This window comes from Mirounga angustirostris, unplaced genomic scaffold, assembly GCF_029215605.1.
Source record: "Mirounga angustirostris isolate CCGP_5_RB_7025 unplaced genomic scaffold, mMirAng1.0.hap1 SCAF_3, whole genome shotgun sequence".
NCBI classification, from domain to species: Eukaryota; Metazoa; Chordata; class Mammalia; order Carnivora; family Phocidae; genus Mirounga; species Mirounga angustirostris.
In genome coordinates this window covers 119,899,226-119,925,524 of record NW_026991711.1, presented here as the reverse complement: position 1 = coordinate 119,925,524, position 26,299 = coordinate 119,899,226, and the positions used below count along the sequence as shown (strand labels likewise).

At 37.1% G+C, this 26,299-nt stretch overlaps 1 protein-coding gene across 2 annotated transcripts in view; it reads right to left on the bottom strand.

Moving 5' to 3' along the window:
* GALNT13 (polypeptide N-acetylgalactosaminyltransferase 13) overlaps positions 1 to 26,299 on the bottom strand; it is a 544,730-nt gene that overhangs the window by 450,395 nt on the left and 68,036 nt on the right. Inside the window, exon 3 of one of the 2 annotated variants that reach the window (XM_045867449.1) lies at positions 5,539 to 5,784. In XM_045867449.1, coding sequence (XP_045723405.1) covers positions 5,539 to 5,680 — 142 coding nt within the window. In that variant the 5' untranslated portion in view covers positions 5,681 to 5,784. Of the gene's footprint in view, positions 1 to 5,538; positions 5,785 to 26,299 lie in introns of those variants that run through there. The other variant, XM_045867450.1, reaches the window with a different exon arrangement.

Here is a 26,299-nt window from a genome sequence, read left to right as displayed (position 1 = left end):
AGCCTGACATGGGGCTTGATCTCATGACCCTGATATCATGACCTGAGCCAAAATCAAGAGTCCAACACTGAACCAACTGAATCACACAGGTGTCCCGCCTTTGGGGTTTCTAAGTAAAATCCTTCCACCATATCACTTCCATATCACTACTTCTCATCTCAGACCATATATTATTTATGGACTGACCAAAAGTTAGATAGTAAAAGAGTTTACTTGTCATAGTTTCATTGAAAAAAATAGCTAGAAATATATAACTATTCATTTGAAGACCAGGATTTTTATTTTTTTTTATTTTTTTTTTAAAGATTTTATTTATTCATTTGAGAGAGAGAGACTGAGAGAGAGAGCACATGAGAGGAGGGAGGGTCGGGAGGGTCAGAGGGAGAAGCAGACTTCCCGCCGAGCAGGGAGCCCGATGCGGGACTCGATCCAGGGACTCCAGGATCATGACCTGAGCCGAAGGCAGTCGCCCAACCAACTGAGCCACCCAGGCGCCCCAAAGACCAGGATTTTTAAAATCATGACTCATACTCATTTCATTTTGCAGATGGCAACCGAGGCCCAGAAAGATTAACTTGCCCTCAGACATGGGCCCTTAGTGGGTCAGCCAAGAGTAGGATCCACTATGGCAGAGTGCTCATACAAACCTACCACACAACCTCAAATTTGTCCCAAAGTATTTCTAGATGGACTACAGCAGCACTGGTCTTTTTAAATACCTCTACTCTCAAATATCTAATTCTTCCAGCTTGGGAGTACCACTAGTTAGTATTCCATACCAGTTAGGAGTTAGAAATATCCTTCAGTGCATTTTAATTCTAGGTGACCCCAGAGTGGCATGAAAAAGTTAACATGCTCCCCTAACAAGTAGTTACGTTACCAAAGAGCAATCCTTTAGAAAAGAGGAAAAGAAAAAGGATTTACATGTCTGTATTTAATATTGGAACAGGTCTCCGTGTTCCCATAAAGTGCCTGAAATAATCTTTTTTTAAACAGCATCATTCAATAATTGATGTGTGAATATGATAATGCTGACTCAGTAACAAAGATTCAATTATATTCCATATGCTTCATTCTTCAATAAAGAAGAGAAAAAATGCAATCCATTTTAGAAAAAAAGTTTCCATAGAAGTGATGGTTTTTAAGTTTGATACTTGGAGTTTAATAATGTAGCCAACTTCCTACTGAACAATTCCATTCAGTTGCCTAACAGGTGTCTAAAATTCAACATGTCTAAAATAAACTCAATGTCCACCCTCAACTCATCTCCTCCTACATTTTTCCCCTCTCAGGAAATTGAACCAAATAATGCCCTCAAGAAACTCAAGACTCCTTCTTGACACTCCCATACCCTACACCTGCCAGAGCCAGTCATGTACCAGCTCCCGTATCTCAAATACCTCTTCATTTTTCCCACTTCCATCACACCTCACCACCATTCTTCTGCCATTAAGTAGGCATCACTGCCTACACAGAATTCATGGGACACTACCAGAGCTTCCTACCAAACCTCCCTAAAGAGACCAACTCTTCTCCAATCCATTCTCCACACTGAATCCATAGTGATCTTTCCATAACACAAATGTGATCATGTCTGCTCTTTTAAATCCATTCAGTGGCTCTTATTCATTTAGTTATCCATGTAATATAACGTAATAGACACATCAAACCCACAAGAAAAACAAATCGAGGACACTACTAATGCCCCATATTCAGTCAAAATGTTCACCCCCATCTCATGTACCTGTCTCACCCAACACATGAAAATAAACATCCTAAATCCCATTATCATAATTAATCTTGCTTGCTTTATAGAGTCTTGTTGCATCTCTACATATTCTTAAAACGTACACTTTTAAATTTTAGTTTTAGCCTTTCAAACTATATCATGTTATTTATCATCTTTGAGGGATGTAACTTACTATTATATTATTAAAATCCATTCATATATTCATTTTAACTAATATATACTATTCTCTTATATTGATATATCACAATTCATTCATCAGCTTTCCCATTGATAGATCTATGGGTTATTTTTAGCTTTTATTTTTATGAAGAGTGGTACTATGAAATATTTGTCTATGTGGAAGAAATCCTGAGTGTATGACTATGAGTGATGGGTTATATATGAATGTTCAGATTTCAGAAATAATGAACTCTTATCTAAAGTTATTATAAAAATGTGGAGATGGGGGTGTCTGGGTGGCTTAGTCGGTTAAGCGACTGACTCTTGGTTTCAGCTCAGGTTGTGATCTCTGGATCATTGATCCTCTACTTGGGATTCTCTCTCCCTTTCCCTCTGCCCATCCCCCACCCTGCTCACACTCTCTCTTTCTCTCAAATAAATAAATAAATAAATAAATAAATAAATAAATCTTTGAAAAAATGTGGAGATGCATCACTTCTAGCAACTGGTATTATCAGCCAATTTAATTTTTGCCAATTGAATGGATAAATATGTCATTATAGCCTTGGTCTGTGTTTCCCTGATCACAATTGATGTTAAGTATTTCTTCATAAGTTTTTGTTGCTATATGCGTTTTCTTTTCTAAGAAGTGTCTATTCATGCCTGTCACCCGCTTTTTCCTATTGGGTTATTTGTACTTTTCTTATTAATATAGTGTGTGTGTGTATGTGCAGTGTGATATACATCTCCATACGTATGTGTAGGGGGTGTGTGTGTGTGTGTGTGTGTGTGTATACACTTAATAATTTCTCAGTTGCATGCTCTTTTAACATCTACAGTTTCTAACTTCTCTTTTAAGGTATATTTTAATGAAACAACTTTCTCAATTTTAATATAGTCAAATAGTCAAATTTATCTATATTTTCTTTTATGGTCAATGTTTTTCATGTAGTGTTTTAGAATTGTGCCTTAATTCGAGGTCTTATAAATGCCTAAATTCTTTTCACTAAAAGTTTTAGTTTTATTGTTGACATTAATAAATCCAAAGTTTACCCTGGTTTATGACACGAGTTAGGCATCCAATTTCCTGTTTTCCACATGGATGATCATCTTATTTTCTGACCCATTTATTAAAGAGCTCTTCTCTCCCCCATTGATCTGTGGTGCTCTTGTCGTATTTTGAATGTCCAAACACTTAGTGTAAGTCTACTTCTAGAGTCTCTACGCTATTCCATTAGACAATTTGGCTACTCATTGTGACCCCTTGTACCAATACTATAGTCTTAATTACTCTAATCTTAGAAGAGCTCTGCATTTTCTCATTCAGAAGTATCCTGTAATCTCTGTTATTTCATAAAAATTCTAGTACCTTCCTTTCCTTTGTCCATCACTTGGCTATGTTCTTTTCCTTTCCTTTCTTTTATTTTTCGAGATACAGTTGACATTGAACATTATGTAAGTTTAAGGTGTACAAAGTGTTGATCCAGTAGGCCCTTAAATAATTGATGAATTGATAAATAAATGAACAAACGTGTCTCAAAAATTAATTCATAGTGTATGCTAATAGTGGGCACTTAAAATTGTTTAAAATTTAGTATTAAAAGGGATCTGAGAAACCACCAAGTCCAAACCCTTTTTTTTTAATAATGGGGACAAATAAGTTCAGAAGGATCAACTTTAAGTCAAAAAGCCTGTTTTTAGCATGTGCAGGACATGAAATATTTAGTCAAGTACAGTTTGCACAGCACTGTCTGCCTATAAATAAAATATCATTTTAAATATGTGGCACTTGCAATTCCTAAATAAAGATTCTAAAATAAGAAGTAACAATAGAAAATAAACTTAAAACCCTAAAGTCTATTTCCATATATTCAAGACAAATATTAATGTACAACATTAAATAAGCCTTAAAAATAAGAATATAGTTTAATTTTACAACTTAAGTATGAGGAAAAATTACTACTTTTGCCTTGCATCGTTAAATTTCACATTTTGAGATTTAAGACTGAGCATTAAGGACTTCAATCAGCAAAGCTGTACTTTTTTGGTACTCGCAGAATAAGCTGTCATAGTTTTGCTGAATCAGATTATGACATTTTTTTGTGACCAATCTAGATGTCTCTATTCAACAAATGACAAAGTGATCATTCCAAACTGATGAGATCCATCAAGACACACTTTCAGCCGAGCAGTAGCTCACCTGATTTAACAAAGAAGCAGAGAAGGCGGAGTTTTTCTGGGATTTCAACCAAAGATCAGCACATCAATCCCCATGTTCATTTATCAAAAACTGATAGACTCATAAAGTTCTCCTCTTTGAATAATTCTAGTATAAAGGCATAAAATATGCATATAAACTACCTAAATGGGTCTAGGCTCAGTCACTTCCAAAGTACTTTCTCTCAATTTTTTGTGTTAGCCAAAAATTACAGTGAGAGAAACTCACTTTGAAAAAGGGGAAGATAGTCAGAATTTCTCCAATTAAGCAAGAGCATTATGGCAATCTAAAGTGAAAAAAAGTTCAAAATACTCTTTTAACAAAAACTAATTTTTGGAAATGCTCTTCTGTTTTTCCTAAGCCTCATATAACCAAATAGTATCAATAAAATTCTGTTTATTCACATATTTTGATTAGTTAATAACCTCAAAAATATCTGTAACATTAAAAGCTGACTACATCCATTAAGCAAATGCAAAACTCAAGTCAGTAATTCAGATTCACTTTTCTAAAAGGTACAAACATTCCAATGGAACTCAAAGCTTACCTTTTATCATATTTATAAAGAAAACTTTTGCTAAGCAGAGAATTAGTGTAAATTAGATTTCAAGAAAAACAATGTTTATGTCAATGATAATAAAACTAATTTCAAGCATCCTATATACATTAGAAGCACTCCTATACTAGGAATATTATCAAAATATTTTAATAAATCTAGAAGTCAACAAAAAGCATAGAGAAAATTATTTGGAATAACTGCAGAAAATGAATCCCTATGGCTTGACTTAATAAATCACCATTTATAAAAATCATTATGTTTCTTACGTAGTCATTGAAATCGGTCCCTAAAGAAGGAAATACTGAGTTAAAGTGACTTTATCATGCACTTGAAATTATGGGGCAACGGTATGTTGCCCGCAGATTGAATCTGCCCATCAAAACGTGTTTTGTTTAAAAAGTTGTTTGTTTGTTCATTTATTGTTTTTGGAAGTCTGTAGGGGTGTCATGTGTCCTTACATTTTGCTACAGTCCCCACCACCTCACTTTAGTAGCTTTTCCCTTTTATGTAGTGTGCTTAGCCTCCAAGAGCTGTTGCTTCTGGAAGTCTAAATTTTAAATTCTGTCCTACTTGAATGTTCACTAAATTGTTCTTCCCATACAGTCACAGAACATTGGAATTATTAGAATTGGAAGGTACCTTAGAGGCTAACTCTTCTCCTTTCTTCCAACAAGACCCCTGAGGCCAAGCAAGTAAAGTAGCTTTCCCATGGTTAAATGTATATTAGTAGTTCTGCCAAAATGCTGTTCTAACTCAATGCTTAAAAAATCCCTATTTCAAAGTTCCACGTTTTGTCAAGAGTCACCACAACTCTCATCTCTATAAAAGCAACATTTGCTTCAAAGCACTTACCCCTGAGTGCAGGTAGCAGGGATCTCTCCTTCTTGTCATCACATTTGTTACATTCACTGAAGTACAGGAGTAAGAAGACATCAACAAGCACCCACATCAGTGAAGTGGCTAGAACCACCTTGCAGTAAACAAACCTCCTCATGTCTTCCCTTGATTTCTAGTTAACACATAGATCGAAGACAGATGCTACTGTGATAAATCCAAGCCACAGGGGTGAACACCAAGATAAAAGCAGGATGCATCCCACTGTATTAAAAAAAGAAGAAGGAAAAGAAAATTTCATTACTGTATAGTTTGTTTTGCATAAAGGAGCTATAACATGAAATATACGATTTAATGTTTCCATATATATATATATATATATACATATATATGATATATATATATATCAGCACTCAGCCTTCGAATTAAGAATGAAAAGCCTAAATAAATGAAAACTGTAAGCAAGCCAGGGGGCTAAAATTCTAACAGCTAATCCTAGATCTGTCACTAGTCTGCTGGGAACTTGACAACTATTTGATTTCTTCAGGTTGTATTCTTTTCTTAAAAAGCCCTATCATGATATTCTGCAGACCACCAGGTTGTCAAATAGAGCAGCCCTGAATTTACCCTGATTCAGCACTTTTGAGGAGCCAAAACTGCTGAAATAGAAATCATCCTGGGATACAATATATTATAGTAGTTAAGAACTGGCCTTTATACACAGACAGGCCTGTATCTATTCACCTCCTACCTGTGGGATCCTTTAAAAAAACTTTTTTAAAGATTTATTTACTTATTTGAGAGAGAGAGCACATGTAGGAGGGGCAGAGGGAGAGGGAGAAAGAATCTCAAGCAGACTCCATGCTGAGCACAGAGCTAGTTGTGGGGCTTGATCTCACCACCCTGAGATCATGACTTGAGCCAAAACCAAGAGTCGGACACTTAACTTACTGTGCCACCCATGCACCCCTCTGTGGGACCCTTTTAAGCCTTTATTTCCTCATCTATAAAATGACAATAACAATGCCAAACCTAAAGATTTGCAATAAGGACTAACCACAATAATGTCTGTAAAGCATCTTGCAGAAAAGATAATAATTAATATTAACATATAAAACAAACAAACAAAAATTCTCAAATTCTCAAAAAGGACTTACATCAGTTACTTAGCCTTAAAAATCCCATCTGGTCTGCACAGAAAGTATCCACCACAAATGTGTATTTTAGAATGGATAGCATATTTTCAAAAAAATTATCAGAGAAGAAAAAAAATATTAAAGTGACTTAAAATACCCAAAGCACAAATTCTAAGGCATAACAGATAAGTGCACAATTATTGAGAGACATTCAAAGTAAGTATAGATTTAATACCATAAACATATTTTTATTTATACTATAAAGAGCAATAACTACCTGGTTAATTAATTTACAATAAAATTATAGTTAAGTAAATATAACAAGCCAAAAATATTCTCATATCATTTGCTACATTTAAAATAATATCAACTATGGGGCTCCTGTGGCTCAGTCAGTTGGGTGTCCAACTCTTGATTTCGGCTTGTCATGATCTCAGGGTTATGGGTCATGAGATGGAGCCCCAGGTTGGCCTGCTTGGGATTCTCTCTCTCCCTCTCCCTCTGCCCCTCCCCCACCCCCCCACTTACTCTCTCTAAAAAAATAAAATAAAATAATATCAAACATAAAATCTTTGATGTGAATAAGTAATATAGTTTTAAAAGATATTTGGGAAGAACAGCTATTAAATACAAAGATACTTGGAATATTTTATAAATATTTGTCTCAAAATAAAAACATCAAAGTGCAATTTGCAGAGGCAGAAGCTCTTTAAATTAATGGCAGCTGGCTTTACATGATAAAGCAACACAAATGCTGCTGCCTGTTACAACCTACCCAGACTCACAATGAATTAAAAATTTACATAGAGTGACCGTTGAAAAAATATAACAGAGTCTATTTTCAATCTCTACATTAAATTTACATTTATTCAGCATATAAGTATTAAAAAAAGAAAGGTGCAAAATGTGCAAATTGAAGGAATACATGATATTTGGGGGTTTATCTGTTTGCTTATTATTTTTCTTGAAAAAAATGGCATGTTAATTATCTACTTTATCTCATTTCAACTTCATTTCTCTGTAAATATTATAACTAAACATTGGAACTCAGCCTCTAAACCTGATAACAAGGGAATAATTCCCCTATGTATATTCCCTTTTACTTTGTGCATGCTTTACTGAATATGAGATATGAAACAATTCAAGCTATCAAATTTTCTGCCTTTCTTTGGTCCTATAATGAAGTAGTTCCCTTCACTTTATTGTGGGAAAAAAAGTCTCACAGAAAAGTACATATAACACTGATGGTTACCAAATGGCTATCCCCAGATTTAAGACAGGAATATCTTAAAATAAAAGATCCTGTAATAAAAGCTCTTATGTGTTATATAAAGATCTATTATAAAGGGCATAAACAACACCATCCCTGGCTCTGTTAAAATGAAAAGATGTCTTTGGGTAGGCATTTTGCCTCTCTGTGCTTCATTGCCTTTACTATAACATATTTCCTGTCGTATTCACCTCACAAAATATTGTAAGGCTTAAGTGAGATAAAGTATGAGAACATTTTAAAAAGAAAATATAAAAAATAGTATTATAAGAAAAAATGTGAAATCACTTAATACTAAATATTAAAATGTCTAAGATAAGACATTTCCTAATAAGAGCCTAACAGTTAAGGTTATTCAGAATTTAATATAAACTTTAGTTATAATAGAAAGTCAAAATCATGGGCGCCTGGGTGGCTCAGTTGGTTAAGCGACTGCCTTCGGCTCAGGTCATGATCCTGGAGTCCCGGGATCGAGTCCCGCATCGGGCTCCCTGCTCGGCGGGGAGTCTGCTTCTCCCTCTGACCTTCTCCCCTCTCATGCTGTTTCTCTCTCGCTCTCTAATACATAAATAAATAAAATCTTAAAAAAAAAAAAAAAAGAAAGTCAAAATCATATCTTATTGCCACTTCAAGCATTATTCAAATTATTCTAATTTCATAGCCTGATAGAGCTATATATCAAGTCATTAGCACTGAGAGAAGCCTCCTCACTATTTTAAGTGATAAAACTACATTGCTGTTTAAACTTTTGTTTGTGAAAGTCTTTCCTCATGTATTTCAAGTTTTTAATTCTCTCTCTCCCTTGAAAACACCTCTATCTTGAAAATACACTAAATTTTATCATTCCTAAGTTTTATCTGCTGGCACTTGTATATTAGTAACCTCATACATTGTATCCCAATATTCTTCATGAGAACAAAACTGATCGAGCAGAAGGATGGTACAATATACACAGTAACAGTAACCAACATAAGCACAGTTGGTGGCCCAGGTTTATTTAAGAGAATCAGCATCTGTATTATGTTTTTATTCCAGTAAGTCTCCATTTATTTGCAAACACTTCTCGGTTTCTAAAACCAAATCCAAGTTCTGCAATATCGCTGGCTTGCCAAACCAATGTGGAACATGACTAACTTGCATAAACTACAGGCTCTTCTATCTGAAAACACAGCCCCTTTCTAATTGTTTCAATATCTTTTGAGCACAGCTATTTCTCTCTTTAAAAGTACTTCTCTAGGTAGGAATACTTTTTTTTTTTTAAAGATTTTATTTATTTATTTGAGAGAGAATGAGAGACAGAGAGCATGAGAGGGAGGAGGGTCAGAGGGAAAAGCAGACTCCCCGCTGAGCAGGGAGCCCGATGCGGGACTCAATCCCGGGACTCCAGGATCATGACCTGAGCCAAAGGCAGTTGCTTAACCAACTGAGCCACCCAGGCGCCCCTAGGTAGGAATACTTTTAAAAGAAAACCATCAAGTACCATCTTGCTAGTTAGATTGCCTCTCTTTTTCTTCTTGCCCACCAAATCATGATATCAGCCAGACATTCTATGACATATTACATGATTTTTGTTTGAAGATATGCACCATTTTCTTTTTTTATCAAAAACAGATTTTAAATTTAAAAAATGTAGATAAAGCTTAGGAGTTTGGTAAATATGTTTTTAAATAAGGAGAAAGCTTTTTGTTTTTGAATTACGAGGTTATCACTTGCATAGAGAGTCTAGTTTAGTTGCTATTAGACATATTTTTATCTGTACTCATTTTATTTTGTAGAAAATTGCATAATAGGTGCAAATTTATTCTATCTACTTTGTGAAGCTATGTGTGAGGCTGCCAAAGAATCCTGGGAGCTAGTGGAAGACTGCTGGTAGTGCTCCCAGAAGTTTCAGGCACCAACATGCTTCAAATGTTTTAAATAGCTGTGCAGGAGCTTCTGGGAGCTGATGACTGAACAAATTTGCAGAATTTGGTTTACGGACTGATAAATCTAATGTGTAAGCACACACACACAAAAAAATGCCCTACATTAGCCACAGGTATGCTTGACAGGAAGACTGATCTATGTCTGAATGAAGATCAAAAATTAAGATGAGCTAAGGGGATCCGCCCACAGCCTAAACCAAAGGATCCACTATAAAAATCACAACACACGGGCCGCATCGGGCTCGCTGCTCAGCAGGAAGCCTACTTCTCTCTCTCCCACTGCCCCTGCTTGTGTTCCCTCTCTAGCTGTGTCTCTCTCTGTCAAATAAATAAATAAAGTCTTTAAAAAAAAAAAATCACACCACACGGGAATATATACTAAGAGAGAAAGAAGCAAAAATAATGTCAAATGAATGCCTATGTGGAAAAAGTGGAAGAGAAGGGAAAAAGGGCCCCTCACTTGCTTTTAAACTAAGGAAAGTGGAATATTCATAACATAAAATTTGACTATTAGGAGGCAACCTAGCATAAGATCTAAATTTATATACTGCAGAGTTAGAATACCATGGGTTGAATCTGAGTTCCAACACTCACTAGTTGTATGGCTTAATTCAAGTTACTTAAATCTGTGCCTCAGTTTTCCTAATCAGAAAATGTGAACAATAATACCTACCTCACAGGCTATGATGAGTACTGAATGAATTAATACATGCAAAGCTCTTATAACAGTGCCTGGCACTTAGGAGGGGCTCAATATACGTTAGTTAGTAGTAGTAGTAACAGTAATGTTACTATGATCATGAACATCATCAAAAGAATGAGAAAAAAGAGTGAGAATTCTCTTTGCCCATCCTTTCCGAAGTAGTGTATATTCAGTAGGTATGTATTCAGGGTGTCAGGGGGCAAGATGAGCATCACAAATATATTTAATATTAATAATTGTGAATATTACAATTACAGTATTTTATGTTTAATAATCGCAAATATATTTAGTAGAGTTTCTCATCAGGAAGAGTTACACAGGATTTTACAATTGTCAAAACTCTTTGAACTGTAGACTTAAAATCTGTGCATTTCATTCTATATAAATTATACCTCATTTTTTAAGGCAAAAACCAAAATGTTTGTGTACCTATCATTTGATTCCCTGATTCTATCTTTCTGACCTTTTCCTAATTGTTCTCAGATGGCAGTGACTTGGGTCTCCAGACTATTCCTTACATACACCTTGCCTCAGGGCATTTGCATATGCTGTTTTCTCTGTCCACTGACATGGTCATGGCTTCCTGCTCTTATTTCCTTCAGTTCTTACTTCCTTCCTATTCAAATGTAAAATCTTGGAGAGCTTTCCTATCAACCTATACAAAATAACACACACAACTTAGTCACTCTGTATTTCTTAACTGATTTTATCTTTCTTCTTTGCACCTATTACCCCCAGACATATTAAAAGATGAATTGGTTTTTTAATTTGTTTATTATGTGTCCCTCTTTCTTAAACAGTAAGCTATACGAGAACAAGATTTCAAATGTCTTACATATTTCCTTTCTCACTCAAATATATTTAAGTTTTTAAAACTCCAGCACTGGTTGTTATGGATTATTATTATGAATTTTGCCACACCCATCCCCAAATATTCGTATGTGAAGTCCTAATCCCCAGTATTTTAGAATGTGACTATATTTGAAGATAGAGCCTTTAAAGAGGTAATTAAGGTAAAATGAGGTCATACACATTGGACCTAATCCAAATAAAAAGAGGTGATTAGGATACTATCAGAGGAAAGACCATGTGAAAACAGAGAAGGCAGCCATCTACATGCCACAGAGAAAGACCTCAGAATGAAACTGAGACTGCTGACACATTGATTTTGGACCTCTAAAATCTGTGAGAAGAAAAATTTCTGTGTATAAGCAACCTAGTCTGTGATACTTTGTTATGGCAGGTCTACCAAACTAATACACAGTTTAATCCAACTTTCCCTTATTCTACTCCTACTTGCAAACAGATGAACATGACCTTGAAAGAGCAACCCCCCCAACCTCCGTATGCTGCTTGTTCTCATTTTAACACTATAAACTCACATCACACTACAAGTAGATTTTCAGTGCTTTGCTGCAATCCTGCAACAGTTCCTACTCAAATCAATCTCCATCCATCAGGAAACGTTTGCACCTTGTTTGCCTTCCTCAGATTGCTATATCCACACTTTTTCCTCTTAGCCCATCATTACACTTCTACATTTATCAGAGAAGACATAAACAGTCAGAAGAGTACTTTGCGTACTGCCATGTTGAATGCATCAACTTGCTTGTTGCTATTACTGCCAAACCTAAATCTGCAAGTCCAGGTGTTAAAATGGATGACTGTCCTTTTAGGAGTGCAACACCCTCTGCTCTCACATAGGATTTGACTGATGGATTGCACTTGTCTCTTCTGCATTTTTTCTTCTCTACTAAGTCAATGCTATCAATACAAAGATGCTATATGAATAATCATCTTAAAATAAACTAATTTGGCTCCACATCCCTCTTCAGCTATTCTTCCAGCACCCTGCTCACCTTTAATACAAAACTTTTGCAAAGAATTATGTATAACTACTGTCTACATATCCCATATCCCTAAGCTCATATTTTCTCTTAAAACCAACAGGCTTTAGCCCCTGCCACCGTATGGAAACCTTATTTGATACAGTCACATTCAATGGTTAAATTCAATGGTCAATCCTCAAGCACCATTTTACATAATTCCTAAGCAGCATTTGACATAGCTTGGCCAAAAACCTTGTACTCTTTTTTTTTTTTCTTTCATCTGTAGAATTTAGTGATTCATCCCTTACAAACGGCACCCAGTGCTCATCACAAGTACCCTCCTTAATACTCATCACCTGTTTAACCCATCCCCTCCAGTAACCATCAGTTTATTCTCCATAGTTAAGTCTGTTTCTTGATTTGTCTCTTATTTTTTTCCTTTGCTCATTTGTTTTGTTTCTTAAATCCATATAAGAGTGAAACCATATGGTATTTTTCTTTCTCTGACTTATTTCAATTAGCATAATACTCTCTAGCACCATCCACATCACTGCAAATGGCAAGATTTCATTATTTTTATGGCTGAGCCATATTCCATTATAGATGATAGATGATAGATAGAGAGATAAATAGATAGATACCACATCTTGTTTATCCATTAATCAGTTGATGGACATTTGGGCACTTTCCATAATTTGGCTACCATTGATAATGCTGCCATAAACACTGGGGTACATGTATTCCTTCAAATTATTATTTATGTATCCTTTGGGTAAATACCTAGTAGGGCAATTGCTGGGCCGTAGGGTATTTCTTTTTCTTTTTTTTTTAATTTATTTATTTGAGACAGAGAGAACGAGACAGAGAGAGCACATGAGAGGGGGGAGGGTCAGAGGGAGAAGCAGGTTCCTTGCTGAGCAGGGAGCCCGATGCGAGACTCGATCCAGGGACTCCAGGATCATGACCTGAGCCGAAGGCAGCCGCCCAACCAATTGAGCCACCCAGGCGCCCCCGTAGGGTATATCTATTTTTAACTTTTTGAGGAACCCCCATACTGTTTTCCAGAGTGGCTGCACCAGTTTCCATTCCCACCAACAGTGCAAGAGGGTTCCCCTTTCTCTGCATCCTCTGCAACATCTGTTGTTTCCTGTGCAACATTTTTTTTACATCTCTTACTGATCTTGCAGCAAATTCTGTTGGCTCCTTCAGATTTGACCCATTTCTTACCAATTCCACTGCTGCCACCTCTAGACCAAGCCACCATCACCATCTTGACATACTGCCTTAACTTCTTTTTTTAAATTTCTTTAAGGTTTTGTTTTTTTTTAAGATTTATTTTTTTGACAGAGAGATAGAGAGCACAAGTAGGCAGAGAGACAGGCAGAGGGAGAGGGAGAAGCAGGCTTCCCCCTGAGCAGGGAGCCCGACATGGGGCTCGATCCCAGGACCCTGGGATAATGACCCAAGCTGAAGGCAGCCACTTAACCAACTGAGCCACCCAGGAGCCCAAGCCTTAACTTCTTTTTAAAAAATAACTTTATTGAGCTCTGAGAGCAAGATGGCGGAGGAGTAGGAGACCTGGATTTCATCTGGTCTCAGGAATTCAGCTGGATAGGGATCAAACCATTCTGAACACCTACAATAAACAAGAGATCAAAGAAAAGAATAGCAACAACTCTCTGAACAGAAAAGCGACCACTTTCTGGAAGGTAGGACGTGCAGAGAAGTGAATCTGAGGCAATATTTGGGAGGATAGACGGCAGGGGAGGGGGCCTTCGTCCGCTGCTTCTGGCAAGTGATAGAGCCACAGAGCACAAAATCGAAACTTTTAGAAGTCGGCTCCACTGAGGGATGACAGTCCAGTGGCTAAGCGGGGGGTGGAACCCTCATGGGACAGTGTGGTCTCAGGACCCTCAGGGTCACAGAAAGACCGGGGGTGCCTGAGTGAGGCAGAGCTCCTAGGTATCAGAGGAGGGAAGCCGCTGCAGAGACGGAGCGGAGGAGCAGGCTCGCAGCTCGGGGTTGTCATAAACCGTGATCTGCGGCATAGTTGGGCTACTGCTCCTCCAGCAGGGACCCAATAAGCGGCAGATCCAGGGAGACTCACCTTCTTCCCTCAGGGGGAGCGGCACAGGAATGCACCGCAGGGATCTGCTGGGCTTGGAGACTCCACACGGGGTCGTGAGCCAGAGATAGAAATGCTCGGTCACAGGCCGGGTGAGCACAGAGTGCAGCCGGAGACCGGGGAGACGGGAGTGACTGACTACTTTTCTCTGGGGGTGCACTGAGGAGTGGGGCCTCGAGCTCTCGGCTCCTCCGGGGCGGAGATTGGGAGGCCGCCATTTTCACTCTCCGCCTCCAAAGCTGTACGAAAAGCTTGCAGGGAACAAAAGCTCCCGAAAGCAAACCCGAGCTGATTACTTAGGCAGGACCGGGCAAGGGCGGGGCAATTCCGCCTCCGGCAGAGACATTTGGAAACCACGGCAACAGGCCCCTCCCCCAGAAGATCAGCGAGAAGAGCTGGCCAAGACCAAGTTTACCGATCAATGAAAACGGCAGAACTCCAGCGCTAGGGGAACAATGCACATAGAATCCATGGCTTTTTTTACCATGATTCTTTAGTCTTTCAAAGTTAATTTTTTTTTACACTTTTTTTTTTTAATTTTTGTTTTTCCCTTTTTCAACCAAGATCTTATCAATCCCTTTTTTAAAAAACATTTTTATTTTTCATTTTTAGAGTCATATTCTATCCCTTCACAGTAGTTACCCATATTTTTGGCATATCTATATAAGTTGTTCTCTCTTTAAAATTTTGAGATAGTTTCTTCTAACAGATCAAAATATACCCTAAATCGCTAGTGTATGGTTTTTTTCTACTCTCCTGCCTGATCACATTCTCTCCTTTTTTTTTCTTTTAAATCCTCTTTTCTTTTTTCAAACAACTTCTTATCAATTCCTTTGATAAAATTTTTTATAATTTTCATCTTTACGGTCATATTCCATCCCTTCAGCATATCAACCCTTATTTTTGTACATATATAAGTTTTTCTTTCTTTAAAATTTTGGGAGGCACTTTCTTCTAACAGATCAAAATACACCCAAAATCTAGTCTGTGGCACTGATCTATGTACCAGCCTGATCATATTTGATCATATTCTGGTTTTCTTTTGTTTTGTTCTGTTTTTGTTTGTTTTTATCTTTATCTTTTCCTTCTTTTTTTCTTTTTCTTTTTTCTCTCTTTCCATTTCTTTTCCCCCTGCTTCAGGTCTTTTCTGATTTGTTTAGAGTATATTTTCTGGGGACGCTGTTACCCTGTTAGCATTTGGTTCTCTCATTAACCTATTCTCCTCTGGACAAAATGACAAGACGGAAGAAATCACCTCAACAAAAAGAAAAAGAGGTAGTACCGACTTCCAGGGACCTACTTAATACGGACATTAGTACAATGTCGGATCTAGAGTTCAGAATCATCACTTTAAAGATACTAGCTGGGCTTGGGCGCCTGGGTGGCTCAGTTGGTTAAGCGACTGCCTTCGGCTCAGGTCATGATCCTGGAGTCCCGGGATCGAGTCCCGCATCGGGCTCCCTGCTCGGCAGGGAGTCTGCTTCTCCCTCTGACCCTCCTCCCTCTCATACTCTCTGTCTCTCATTCTCTCTCTCAAATAAATAAATAAAATCTTTAAAAAAAAAAAAAGATACTAGCTGGGCTTGAAAAAAGCCTGGAAGATATTATAGAAACCCTTTCTGGAGAAATAAAAGAACTAAAATCTAACCAAGTCGAAATCAAAAATGCTATTAATGAGGTGCAATCAAAAATGGGGGCGCTAACTGCTAGGATAAATGAGGCAGAAGAGAGAATCAGTGATATAGAAGACCAAATGATGGAAAATAAAGAAGCTGAGAAAAAGAGAGATAAACAACTACTGGATCACGAGGGCAGAATTCGAGAGATAAGCGATACCACAAGACAAAACAACATTAGAGTAATTGGGATCCCAGAAGAGGAAGAAAGAGAGAGAGGGGCAGAAGGTATATTGGAGCAAATTATAGCAGAGAACTTCCCTAATCTGGGGAAGGAAACAGGCATCAAAATCCAGGAAGCACAAAGAACCTCTCTCAAAATCAGTAAAAATAGGTCAACACCCCGACATCTAATAGTAAAACTTACGAGTCTCAGAGATAAATGAAAAATCCTGAAAGCAGCTCAGGAGAAGAGATCTGTAACCTGAAATGGTAGAAACATTAGGTTAGCAACAGACCTACCCACAGAGACCTGGCAGGCCAGAAAGGACTGGCAGGATATATTCAGAGCACTAAACGAGAAAAATATGCAGCCAAGAATACTATAGCCAGCTAGGTTGTCATTGAAAATAGAAGGAGAGATAAAAAGCTTCCAGGACAAACAAAAACTAAAGGAATTTGCAAACATGAAACCAGGCCTACAAGAAATATTGAAAGGGGTCCTCTAAGTAAAGAGAGAGCCTAAAAGTGACATAGACCAGAAAGGAACACAGACAATATACAGTAACAGTCACCTTACAGGCAATACAATGGCACTAAATTCATATCTTTCAATAGTTACCCTGAATGTAAATGGGCTAAATGCCCCAATCAAAAGACACAGGGTATCCAAGACCCATCAATATGCTGTCTGCAAGACACTCATTTTAGACCCAAAGACACCTCCAGATTGAAAGTGAGGGGGTGGAAGACCATTTACAATGCTAATGGACACCAAAAGAAAGCTGGGGTGGCAATTCTTATATCAGACAAATTAATTTTTAAACCGAACACTATAATAAGAGATGAGGAAGGACACTATATCCTACTTAAAGGGTCTATCCAACAAAAAGATCTAACAATTGTAAATATCTATGCCCCTAACATGGGAGCAGCCAATTATGTAAGCCAATTAATAACAAAAGCAAAGAAACACATTGACAACAATACAATAATAGTGGGGGACTTTAACAGCCCCCTCACTGAAATGGACAGATTATCTAAGCAAAAGATCAACAAGGAAATAAAGGCTTTAAATGACACACTGGACCAAATGGACTTCACAGACATATTCAGAACATTCCATCCCCAAGCAACAGAATACACATTCTTGTCTAGTGCCCATGGTACATTCTCCAGAATAGGCCACATCCTGGGTCAAAAATCAGGTCTCAACCAGTAACAAAAGACTGGAATCATTCCCTGCCTATTTTCAGACCACAATGCTTTGAAACTAGAACTCAATCACAAGAGGAAAGTCGGAAAGAACTCAAATACATGGAGGCTAATGAGCATCCTACTAAAGAATGAATGGGTCAACCAGGAAATTAAAGAAGAATTAAAAAAATTCATGGAAACCAATGAAAATGAAAACACAACTGTTCAAAATCTTTGGGATGCAGCAAAGGCAGTCCTAAGAGGAAAGTATATAGCAATACAAGCCTTTCTCAAGAAACAAGAAAGGTCTCAAGTACACAACCTAACCCTACACCTAAAGGAGTTAGAGAGAGAACAGCAAATAAGGCCTAAACTCAGCAGGAGAAGAGAAATCATAAAGATCAGAGCAGAAATCAATGAAATAGAAACTAAAAGAACAGTAGAACAGATCAACAAAACTAGGAGCTGGTTCTTTGAAAGAATTAACAAGATTGATAAACCCCTGGCCAGACTTATCAAAAAAAAACCAGAAATAACCGAAATCAACAAAATCATGAATGAAAGAGGAGAGATCACAACCAACACCAAAGAAATACAAACAATTATAAGAACATATTATGAGCAACTCTATGCCAGCAAATTAGATAACCTGGAAGAAATGGATGCATTCCTAGAGATGTATAAACTATCAAAACTGAACCAGGAGGAAATAGAAAACCTGAACAGACCTATAACTACTAAGGAAATTGAAGCAGTCATCAAAAATCTCCCAACAAACAAAAGCCCAGGGCCAGATGTCTTCCCAGGGGAATTCTACCAAACATTCAAAGAATTAATACCTATTCTTCTGAAACTGTTCCAAAAAATAGAAATGGAAGGAAAATTTCCAAACTCGTTTTATGAGGCCACCATTACCTGATCCCAAAACCAGACAAAGGACCCATCAAAAAGGAGAAGTACAGACCAATATCCCTGATGAACATGGATGCAAATATTCTCACCAAAATACTAGCCAATAGGATCCAACAGTACATTAAAAGGATTATTCAACACAACCAAGTGGGATTTATCCCTGGGCTGCAAGTTTGGTTCAACATCTACAAATCAATCAATGTGATACAATACATTAACAAAAGAAAGAACAAGAACCATAGGATCCTCTCAATAGATGCAGAAGAAGCATTTGACAAAGTACAGCATCCTTTCTTGACCAAAACTCTTTAGAGTATAGGGATAGAGGGAACATACCTCAATATTATAAAAGCCATCTATAAAAAACCTACAGCGAATATCATTCTCAATGGGGAAAAACTGAGAGCTTTCCCCCTAAGGTCAGGAACGCGGCAGGGATGTCCTCTATCACCACTGCTATTCAACATAGTGTTAGAAGTCCTAGCCACAGCAATCAGACAACAAAAAGAAATAAAAGGCATCCAAATCAGGAAGGAAGAAGTCAAACTCTCACTCTCTGCAGATGATATGATACTTTATGTGGAAAACCTAAAAGACTCCACCCCAAAACTACTAGAACTCATACAGAAATTCAGTAAAGGGGCAGGATATAAAATCAATGCCCAGAAATCAGTGGCATTCCTATACACCAACAACAAGACAGAAGAAAGAGAAATTAAGGAGTTGATCCCATTTACAATGGCACCCAAAACCATAATATACCCAGGAATAAATCTAACCAAAGTGGCAAAGAATCTGTACTCAGAAAACTATAACATACTCATGAAAGAAATTGGGGAAGACACAAAGAAATGGAAAAACGTTCCATGCTCATGGATTGGAAGAACAAATATTGTGAAGATGTCAATGCTACCTAGAGCAATCTACACATTTAATGCAATCTCTATCAAAATACCATCCACTTTTTTCAAAGAAATGGAACAAATAATCCTAAAAGTTGTATGGAACCAGAAAAGATCCCAAATAGCCAGAGGAATGTTGAAAAAGCAAAGCAAAGCTGGTGGCATCACAATTCTGGACTTCAAGCTCTATTACAAAGCTGTAGTCATCAAGAGAGCATGGTACTGGCACAGAAACAGACACATAGATCAATGGAACAGAACAGAGAGCCCAGAAATGGACCCTCAACTCTATGGTCAACTAATCTTTGACAAAGCAGGAAAGAATGTCCAATGGAAAAAAAGACAGTCTCTTCAACAAATGGTGTTGGGACAATTGGACAGCCACTTGCAGAAGAATGAAACTGGACCATTTCCTTACACCACACAGAAAAATAGACTCCAAATGGTTGAAAGACCTCAATGTGAGACAGGAGTCCATCAAAATCCTAAAGGAGAACACAGGCAGCAACTTCTTCAACCTCAGCCACAGCAACTTCTTCCTAGAAACCTCACCAAAGGCAAGGGAAGCAAGGGCAAAAATGAACTATTGGGACTTCATCAAGATAAAAAGTTTTTGCACAGCAAAAGAAACATGCAACAAAACCAAAAGACAACAGACAGAATGGGAGAAGATATTTGCCAATGACATATCAGGTAAAGGGCTAGTATCCAAAATCTATTTAGAACTTACAAACTCAACACCCAAAGAACAAATGATCCAATCAAGAAACAGGCAGAAGACATGAACAGACATTTTATCCAAAGAAGACATCTAAATGGCCAACAGACACATGAAAATGTGTTCAACATCGCTTGGCATTAGGGAAATCCAAATCAAAACCTCAATGAGATACCACTTCACACCAATCAGAATGGCTAAAATTAACAAGTCAGGAAATGACAGATGTTGGCGGGGATGCGGAGAAAGGGGAACCCTCCTACACTGTTGGTGGGAATGCAAGCTGGTGCAGCCACTCTGGAAAACAGTATGGAGGTTCCTCAAAAAGTTGAAAATAAAGCTACCATAGGACCCAGCAATTGCACTACTGGGTATTTACCCCAAAGATACAAATGTAGTGATCCTAAGGGGTACGTGAACCCTGATGTTTATAGCAGCAATGTCCACAATAGCCAAACTGTGGAAAGAGCCAAGATGTCCATCAACAGATGAATGGATAAAGAAGGTGTGGTATATATATACAATGGAATATTATGCAGCCATCAAAAAAGAAATCTTGCCATTTGCAATGATGTGGATGGAACTGGAGGGTATCATGCTGTGGAAATAAGTCAATCTGAGAAAGACATGTATCATATGATCTCACTGATATGAGGAATTCTTTATCTCAGGAAACAAACTGAGTGTTGCTGGAGTGGTGGGAGGGATGGGATGGCTGGGTGATAGACATTGGGGAGGGTATGTGCTATGGTGAGCCCTGTGAATTGTGTAAAACTGTTGAATCTCAGACCTGTACCTCTGAAACAAATAATACATTATATGTTAAAAAAAAAAAAAAGAAGAAGAAGATAGCAGGAAGGGAAGAATGAAGTGGGGGAATCGGAGGGGGAGAAGAACCATGAGAGACTATGGACTATGAAAAACAAACTGAGGATTCTAGAGGGGAGGGGGTTGGGGGGATGTGTTAGCCTGGTGATGGGTATTACAGAGGGCACATTCTGCATGGAGCACTGGGTGTTATATGCAAACAATGAATCATGGAACACTACATCAAAAACTAATGATGTAATGTATGGTGATTAACATAACATAATAAAATTAAATTAAATTTTAAAAAATGTAAAAAAAAAAAAGAAAAAGAAAATATGGGATTCTACCCTGTCCATTCTTGAACACTGCACATTTTTCTTTCCTGTAGCAAGAACCCCAAGGCAACCTGACTAGTATACCTCTAGGTAACAGCCCAGCCAAAAAGGGTACTAGCATATTCAAACTTAATTCTGTTTGTATCAACATGGTCCTAGAAAATGAGGATAATAAGCTCTTGGCTGTGTATACTACTAACTGAATCCCCCTATAATGGCCCATGTGGGCCAACAGGGAAGGTATTTGTAATGTTTGTAAAACTGTCTTTTTCCTACTTACATTTAACTCTTCCATATGAAAGGTCTCAATCAGAGTAAGAGATGATTGACAAAAAGAGATGAGGTCGTATTTATTGAGCTAAGACACACCATATTTCATGGCTTTGTAGGGAGACTGTAATCTTGACACCTTGGGAGAAAACAGATTGTATCCCAGTAGATGGAGGAAAGGGGTGGTGTCAGTTCTCCCTGTCACCTAGATCCAGCATTAGAGCCTGGCAAAATCATTGCAGGGCCTGCCTGAATGAAACAACTCCTGTGGCTGCCAGTCTGACTACCATTTCATTTGTCACCTAAATTGATAATTTCTGAAGAGAAGTGATTTATAGTCTTTTGTAGGTTCAAATTTTAATATAAACATATATTACTTTCAGAAGAAAATTATTACCTTAATTATAAAAAGGAAAGTATTCCTTTAATTTATCCTACAGTTATAACTGGGTGTCTACAAAGATGCCAACAATGTGCTAGGCACTAAACATAAAAGATGTAAAAAGACATAAGCCCTGCCTTCTGGTTTGGGGTCCAGTAGGAGAGACAGAGGAATACTGGAGTAGAGGTAAGAAAGGAGATACATGAAACATTAGGAATGATTCCAAAATGTGAAACTCTTTTTAAAGTAGTTATTATATATAATTATTAATGTTGGGACAATGCAACAACAGACAAAATAATTGAGCATGTAGAGATTGAAAGAAGAGTGAAGTTTTATAGAGTGTTTATAAGGCAGATGCCACTTCTCAAGACTGTTTGTTATACATCGGTCTTTGTAGTCACAATTGTATAAACGAATATGCATTCTATGAAGATGCCATGAATGACAAAGCCTAAACTATATGTTAATAGGCAATAGATTATCATTAAAATATACTGAAATTAAGTCTTCATGAAGAAGGCTTATAAAAAGCTATTTATGACTCTCAAAAAGATAATGAAATTAAGTAGTTTTAAAAAATGTATTCAACCTAAAAATTGCTCACCATTTATTTGTTTTAGGTATTTATTGACAGCTCAGTAGTCATCTTATAAAATGGCATACCAGTAGTTTAAGCTTGTTCATTAATAGTTACCAAGACGGGAAAACATAAATCCAAAATGTTCAACTGGATATAAAATCTAGAGATTTAAGACAACAGTAGAGCATTTAGACAGTTCCCAATAGACATCTGCCAGTGAGCTGGCCATCTTCTGTCATAAATCACATGATTAAAACCATTGAGACATCAAACCATTAGAAAATCTTAACCTCAGCTTCCGAGCTGGCCTTAAAGCTTTTGAATTCTTCATAACAAAACATGTAAGGAATGAATTACAAGTGTTGCTTATTTGAAATGTGGAGTGTAACAGCTATTTCTTGTCTAGGCTTTCTTTCCAAAGCATTTATTTGTAGAAGACAATGAAAAATAATATTAAATTATCTTTTTAAAATTATATCAGAATCACTCTGCTCCAGCTGGCAATTAGTAGGAGACAAAAAGAAAGTAAAGTCAAAGAAAAGCCCAGAACCCTAGTACACAAAAGGCAGCACAAAGGAGAGGATGCAGAAGGGATTTAGCCACAAAAAACCCTAGAAGTAAAATTGGTTAGCGCTCCTTTCCAAATTTTTATCATATAGATGCACAAACTTAAATAAAATTTTATTTGCCTGCTTGAATATTTTAATATACTGATTTTTTTACCTTAATGATACCTGAAAGAAATGCATACACTTCCCCAAAATAGAGTTCGGAAGTATTAACAGGTAAAATATTCAAAATCCTCCACTCAAAAAATAAAAAATAAAAAATAAAGCCCACCTTAATAAAGCTACTATATATTTATTACCTTGATTTGCAGCTTGAGTTTATGTTTTTTATTTCCTGCAACCTTCTTGGTGAAGTTATTAATCATAAATTAAGTGCCTTAAAAGACAGGCAATTAGAGGGAAGAAGTAAATAAAGAATTAAAAATCAGAATATTGATTAATTAGTCCCCAATTAATTAACAGTAAAGTAAATTATTATATACTCAAAGAATGAAAATTCATATTTTTATTAGCAAAGCAATCTTGTCATAAAATTGTTAATGACTGTAACTTGTTTATCAATATAAAGCAATCTAATATAATGGAGTATATAATCCAGTAATACAAAACATAGAAACATTATAAACTAAGGAAATTTTCCAAAAATACATGAGAAAGGGAAAGATATAATACAAGTTTTAAAAGTTGAACAGGGATTACCATTATATGTACATGCAAATGAACAACCAACCCAAAAACAAGGCAACATTTTCCCTGTTGTCTGGGAAAACTACTAATTAATTCAATTAAGGATTATGCTAATTAAAGAACTGTCTGTACATTAAAATTAAATACTGTTTTTGACAAAATATATTTTAGGATGAAATGTGTCCTTTTATACTTTGTGGGTGGAAATATAAAATGATAACTTCTTTGGAAAGAAATGTGGTTTATTAAAAGTAAATATGATTTTTTACCTATTTTCTTAAAAATAATCATATACTTTGAGGGCGCCTGGGTGGCTCAGTTGGTTACGCGACTGCCTTCGGCTCAGGTCATGATCCTGGAGTCCCGGGATCAAGTCCCACATCAGGCTCCCTGTTCAGCAGGGAGTCTGCTTCTCCCTCTGACCCTCCTCTCTCTCATGCTCTCTGTCTCTCATTCTCTCTTTCGCAAATAAATAAAAAAATTAAAAAAAAAATCATATACTTTGAAACAATAATTTCTCTACTAGAAAACCCTCTGTAAAATCATATACTTTGAAACAATGATTTCTCTACTGGAAAACTCTCTGTAAAAAACCCATATTAGAGAAGATGACAGAGTAGTAGGGGGACCCTGGGCTTGCCTCATCCCTCAAACACAGCTAGGTCAACATCAAATCATTTTGAACAACAAGGAAATCGATCTGAGGATTAAGAAAACAATCTGCACAACGGGAGGGAGAGAACGAGGCAGAAGCAAGGTTCAGAGATGTGAATTGAGGGAGAGAAAAGCCTCAGTGCCATGGAGGGGAAGCCTTTTCATAGAGAGAAGTCAGAGAGAGAATGGGAGAGAGAGCGGCACACAGGGTTCTCACAAGGTGCTGTGGGTGTAGGGATCCCCTGAGTCACACTGGGAGAGAATGGTCCCCTTCCTGGAGTACATTTGGAAGAGGGTATATTGCCATGTAGTTTTTAATTTTTTCTTTAATTTCCTCATCGCCCGTTCAGTTATGCCCAAGTTAGGGGCATAAATATTTACAATTGTTAGATCTTCCATAAATTTCAATAAAATCCGTATCACAGGAGTCCCAGAAGAAGAAGAGTAGGAAAAAAGGAGCAAAAGGTTTATTTGAGCAAATCACAACTGGGAACTTCCCTAATCTGGGGAAGGAAACAGGCATTCAAGTCCAAGAGGCACAAAGAACTCCCTTCAAAATCAACAAAAACAGGACAGCACCAAGACATATCATAGTGAAACTTGCAAAATACAAAGAAATAGAGATCATTCTGAAAGCTAGGCACAAAAAGTCCTTAACCTATAAGGGTAGACACAGAAGGTTAGCAGCAAGCCTGTCCACAGAAAATTGGCAGGCCAGAAGACAGTAGCATGATATATTCAACATGTTAAATGGGAAGAATATGCAGCCAAGAATACTATATATGCAGCAAGGCTGTCATTCAGAGTAGAAGGAGAGATAAAGAGTTTCCAAGACAGGCAAAAACTAAAGGGGTTCATGAATACTAAACACTAAGTTCGGCAAGAAATACTAAAGCAGACCCTTGAGTGGGAAAGAGAGACCAAAAGCAACACAGACCAGAAAGGAACAGAGACAATCTAGAGGAACAGGGTGGTTGTAGGTAATATAATGGTACTATATTCATATCTATCAATAATTACTCTGAATGTAAATGGAATGGATGCTCCAATCAAAAGATATGGGGTATCAGAATGGTTGAAAAAACAAGACCCATCAATTCTCTGCTTACAAGAGACTCATTTTTGACCCAAAGACATCTCCAGATTGAAAGGTAGGGGTGGAGAACCATCTATCATGTTAATAGACATCAAAAGAAAGTTGGAGTAACCATACTTATATAAGACAAACTAGATTTTAAACCAAAGACTATAATAAGAGATGAAGAAGGACACTATATCATAAGAAAGGGGTCTATCCAACAAGAAGATCTAACAATTGTAAATATTTATGCCCCCAACTTGGGAGCAGCCAGATATATAAATCAATTGATAACAAACTTAAAGAAACTCATTGATAATAATACCATAATAGTAGGGGATTTTAACATCCCACTCACAGCAATGGACAGATCATCTAAGCAGAAGATCAACAAGGAAACAATGGCTTTGAATGACAAACAGGTCCAGATGGACTTAACAGATATATTCAGAACATTTCATCCTAAAGCAGCAGAATACACAGTCTTTTTGGGTGCAATTAGAACATTCTCCAGAATGGATCACATTCTGGGCCACAAATCAGGCCTCAACAAGTACAAAAAAATTAAGATCATACCATGCACATTTTTAGACCACAACACTATAAAACTTGAAGTCAACTACAAGAAAAAATTTGGGAAGACCACAAATATATAGAGGTTAAAGAACATCCTACTAAAGAATGAATGGGTAATGAGGAAATTAAAGAAGAAATTAAAAAAATACATGGAAGCAAATGAAAATGAAAATATGACAGTCCAAAACCTTTGGGACCCACCAAAGTCGATCCTAAGAGGGAAAGGTATAGCAATATAGGCCTTCCTCGAGAAGCAAGAAAAGTCTCAAATACACAACCTAAC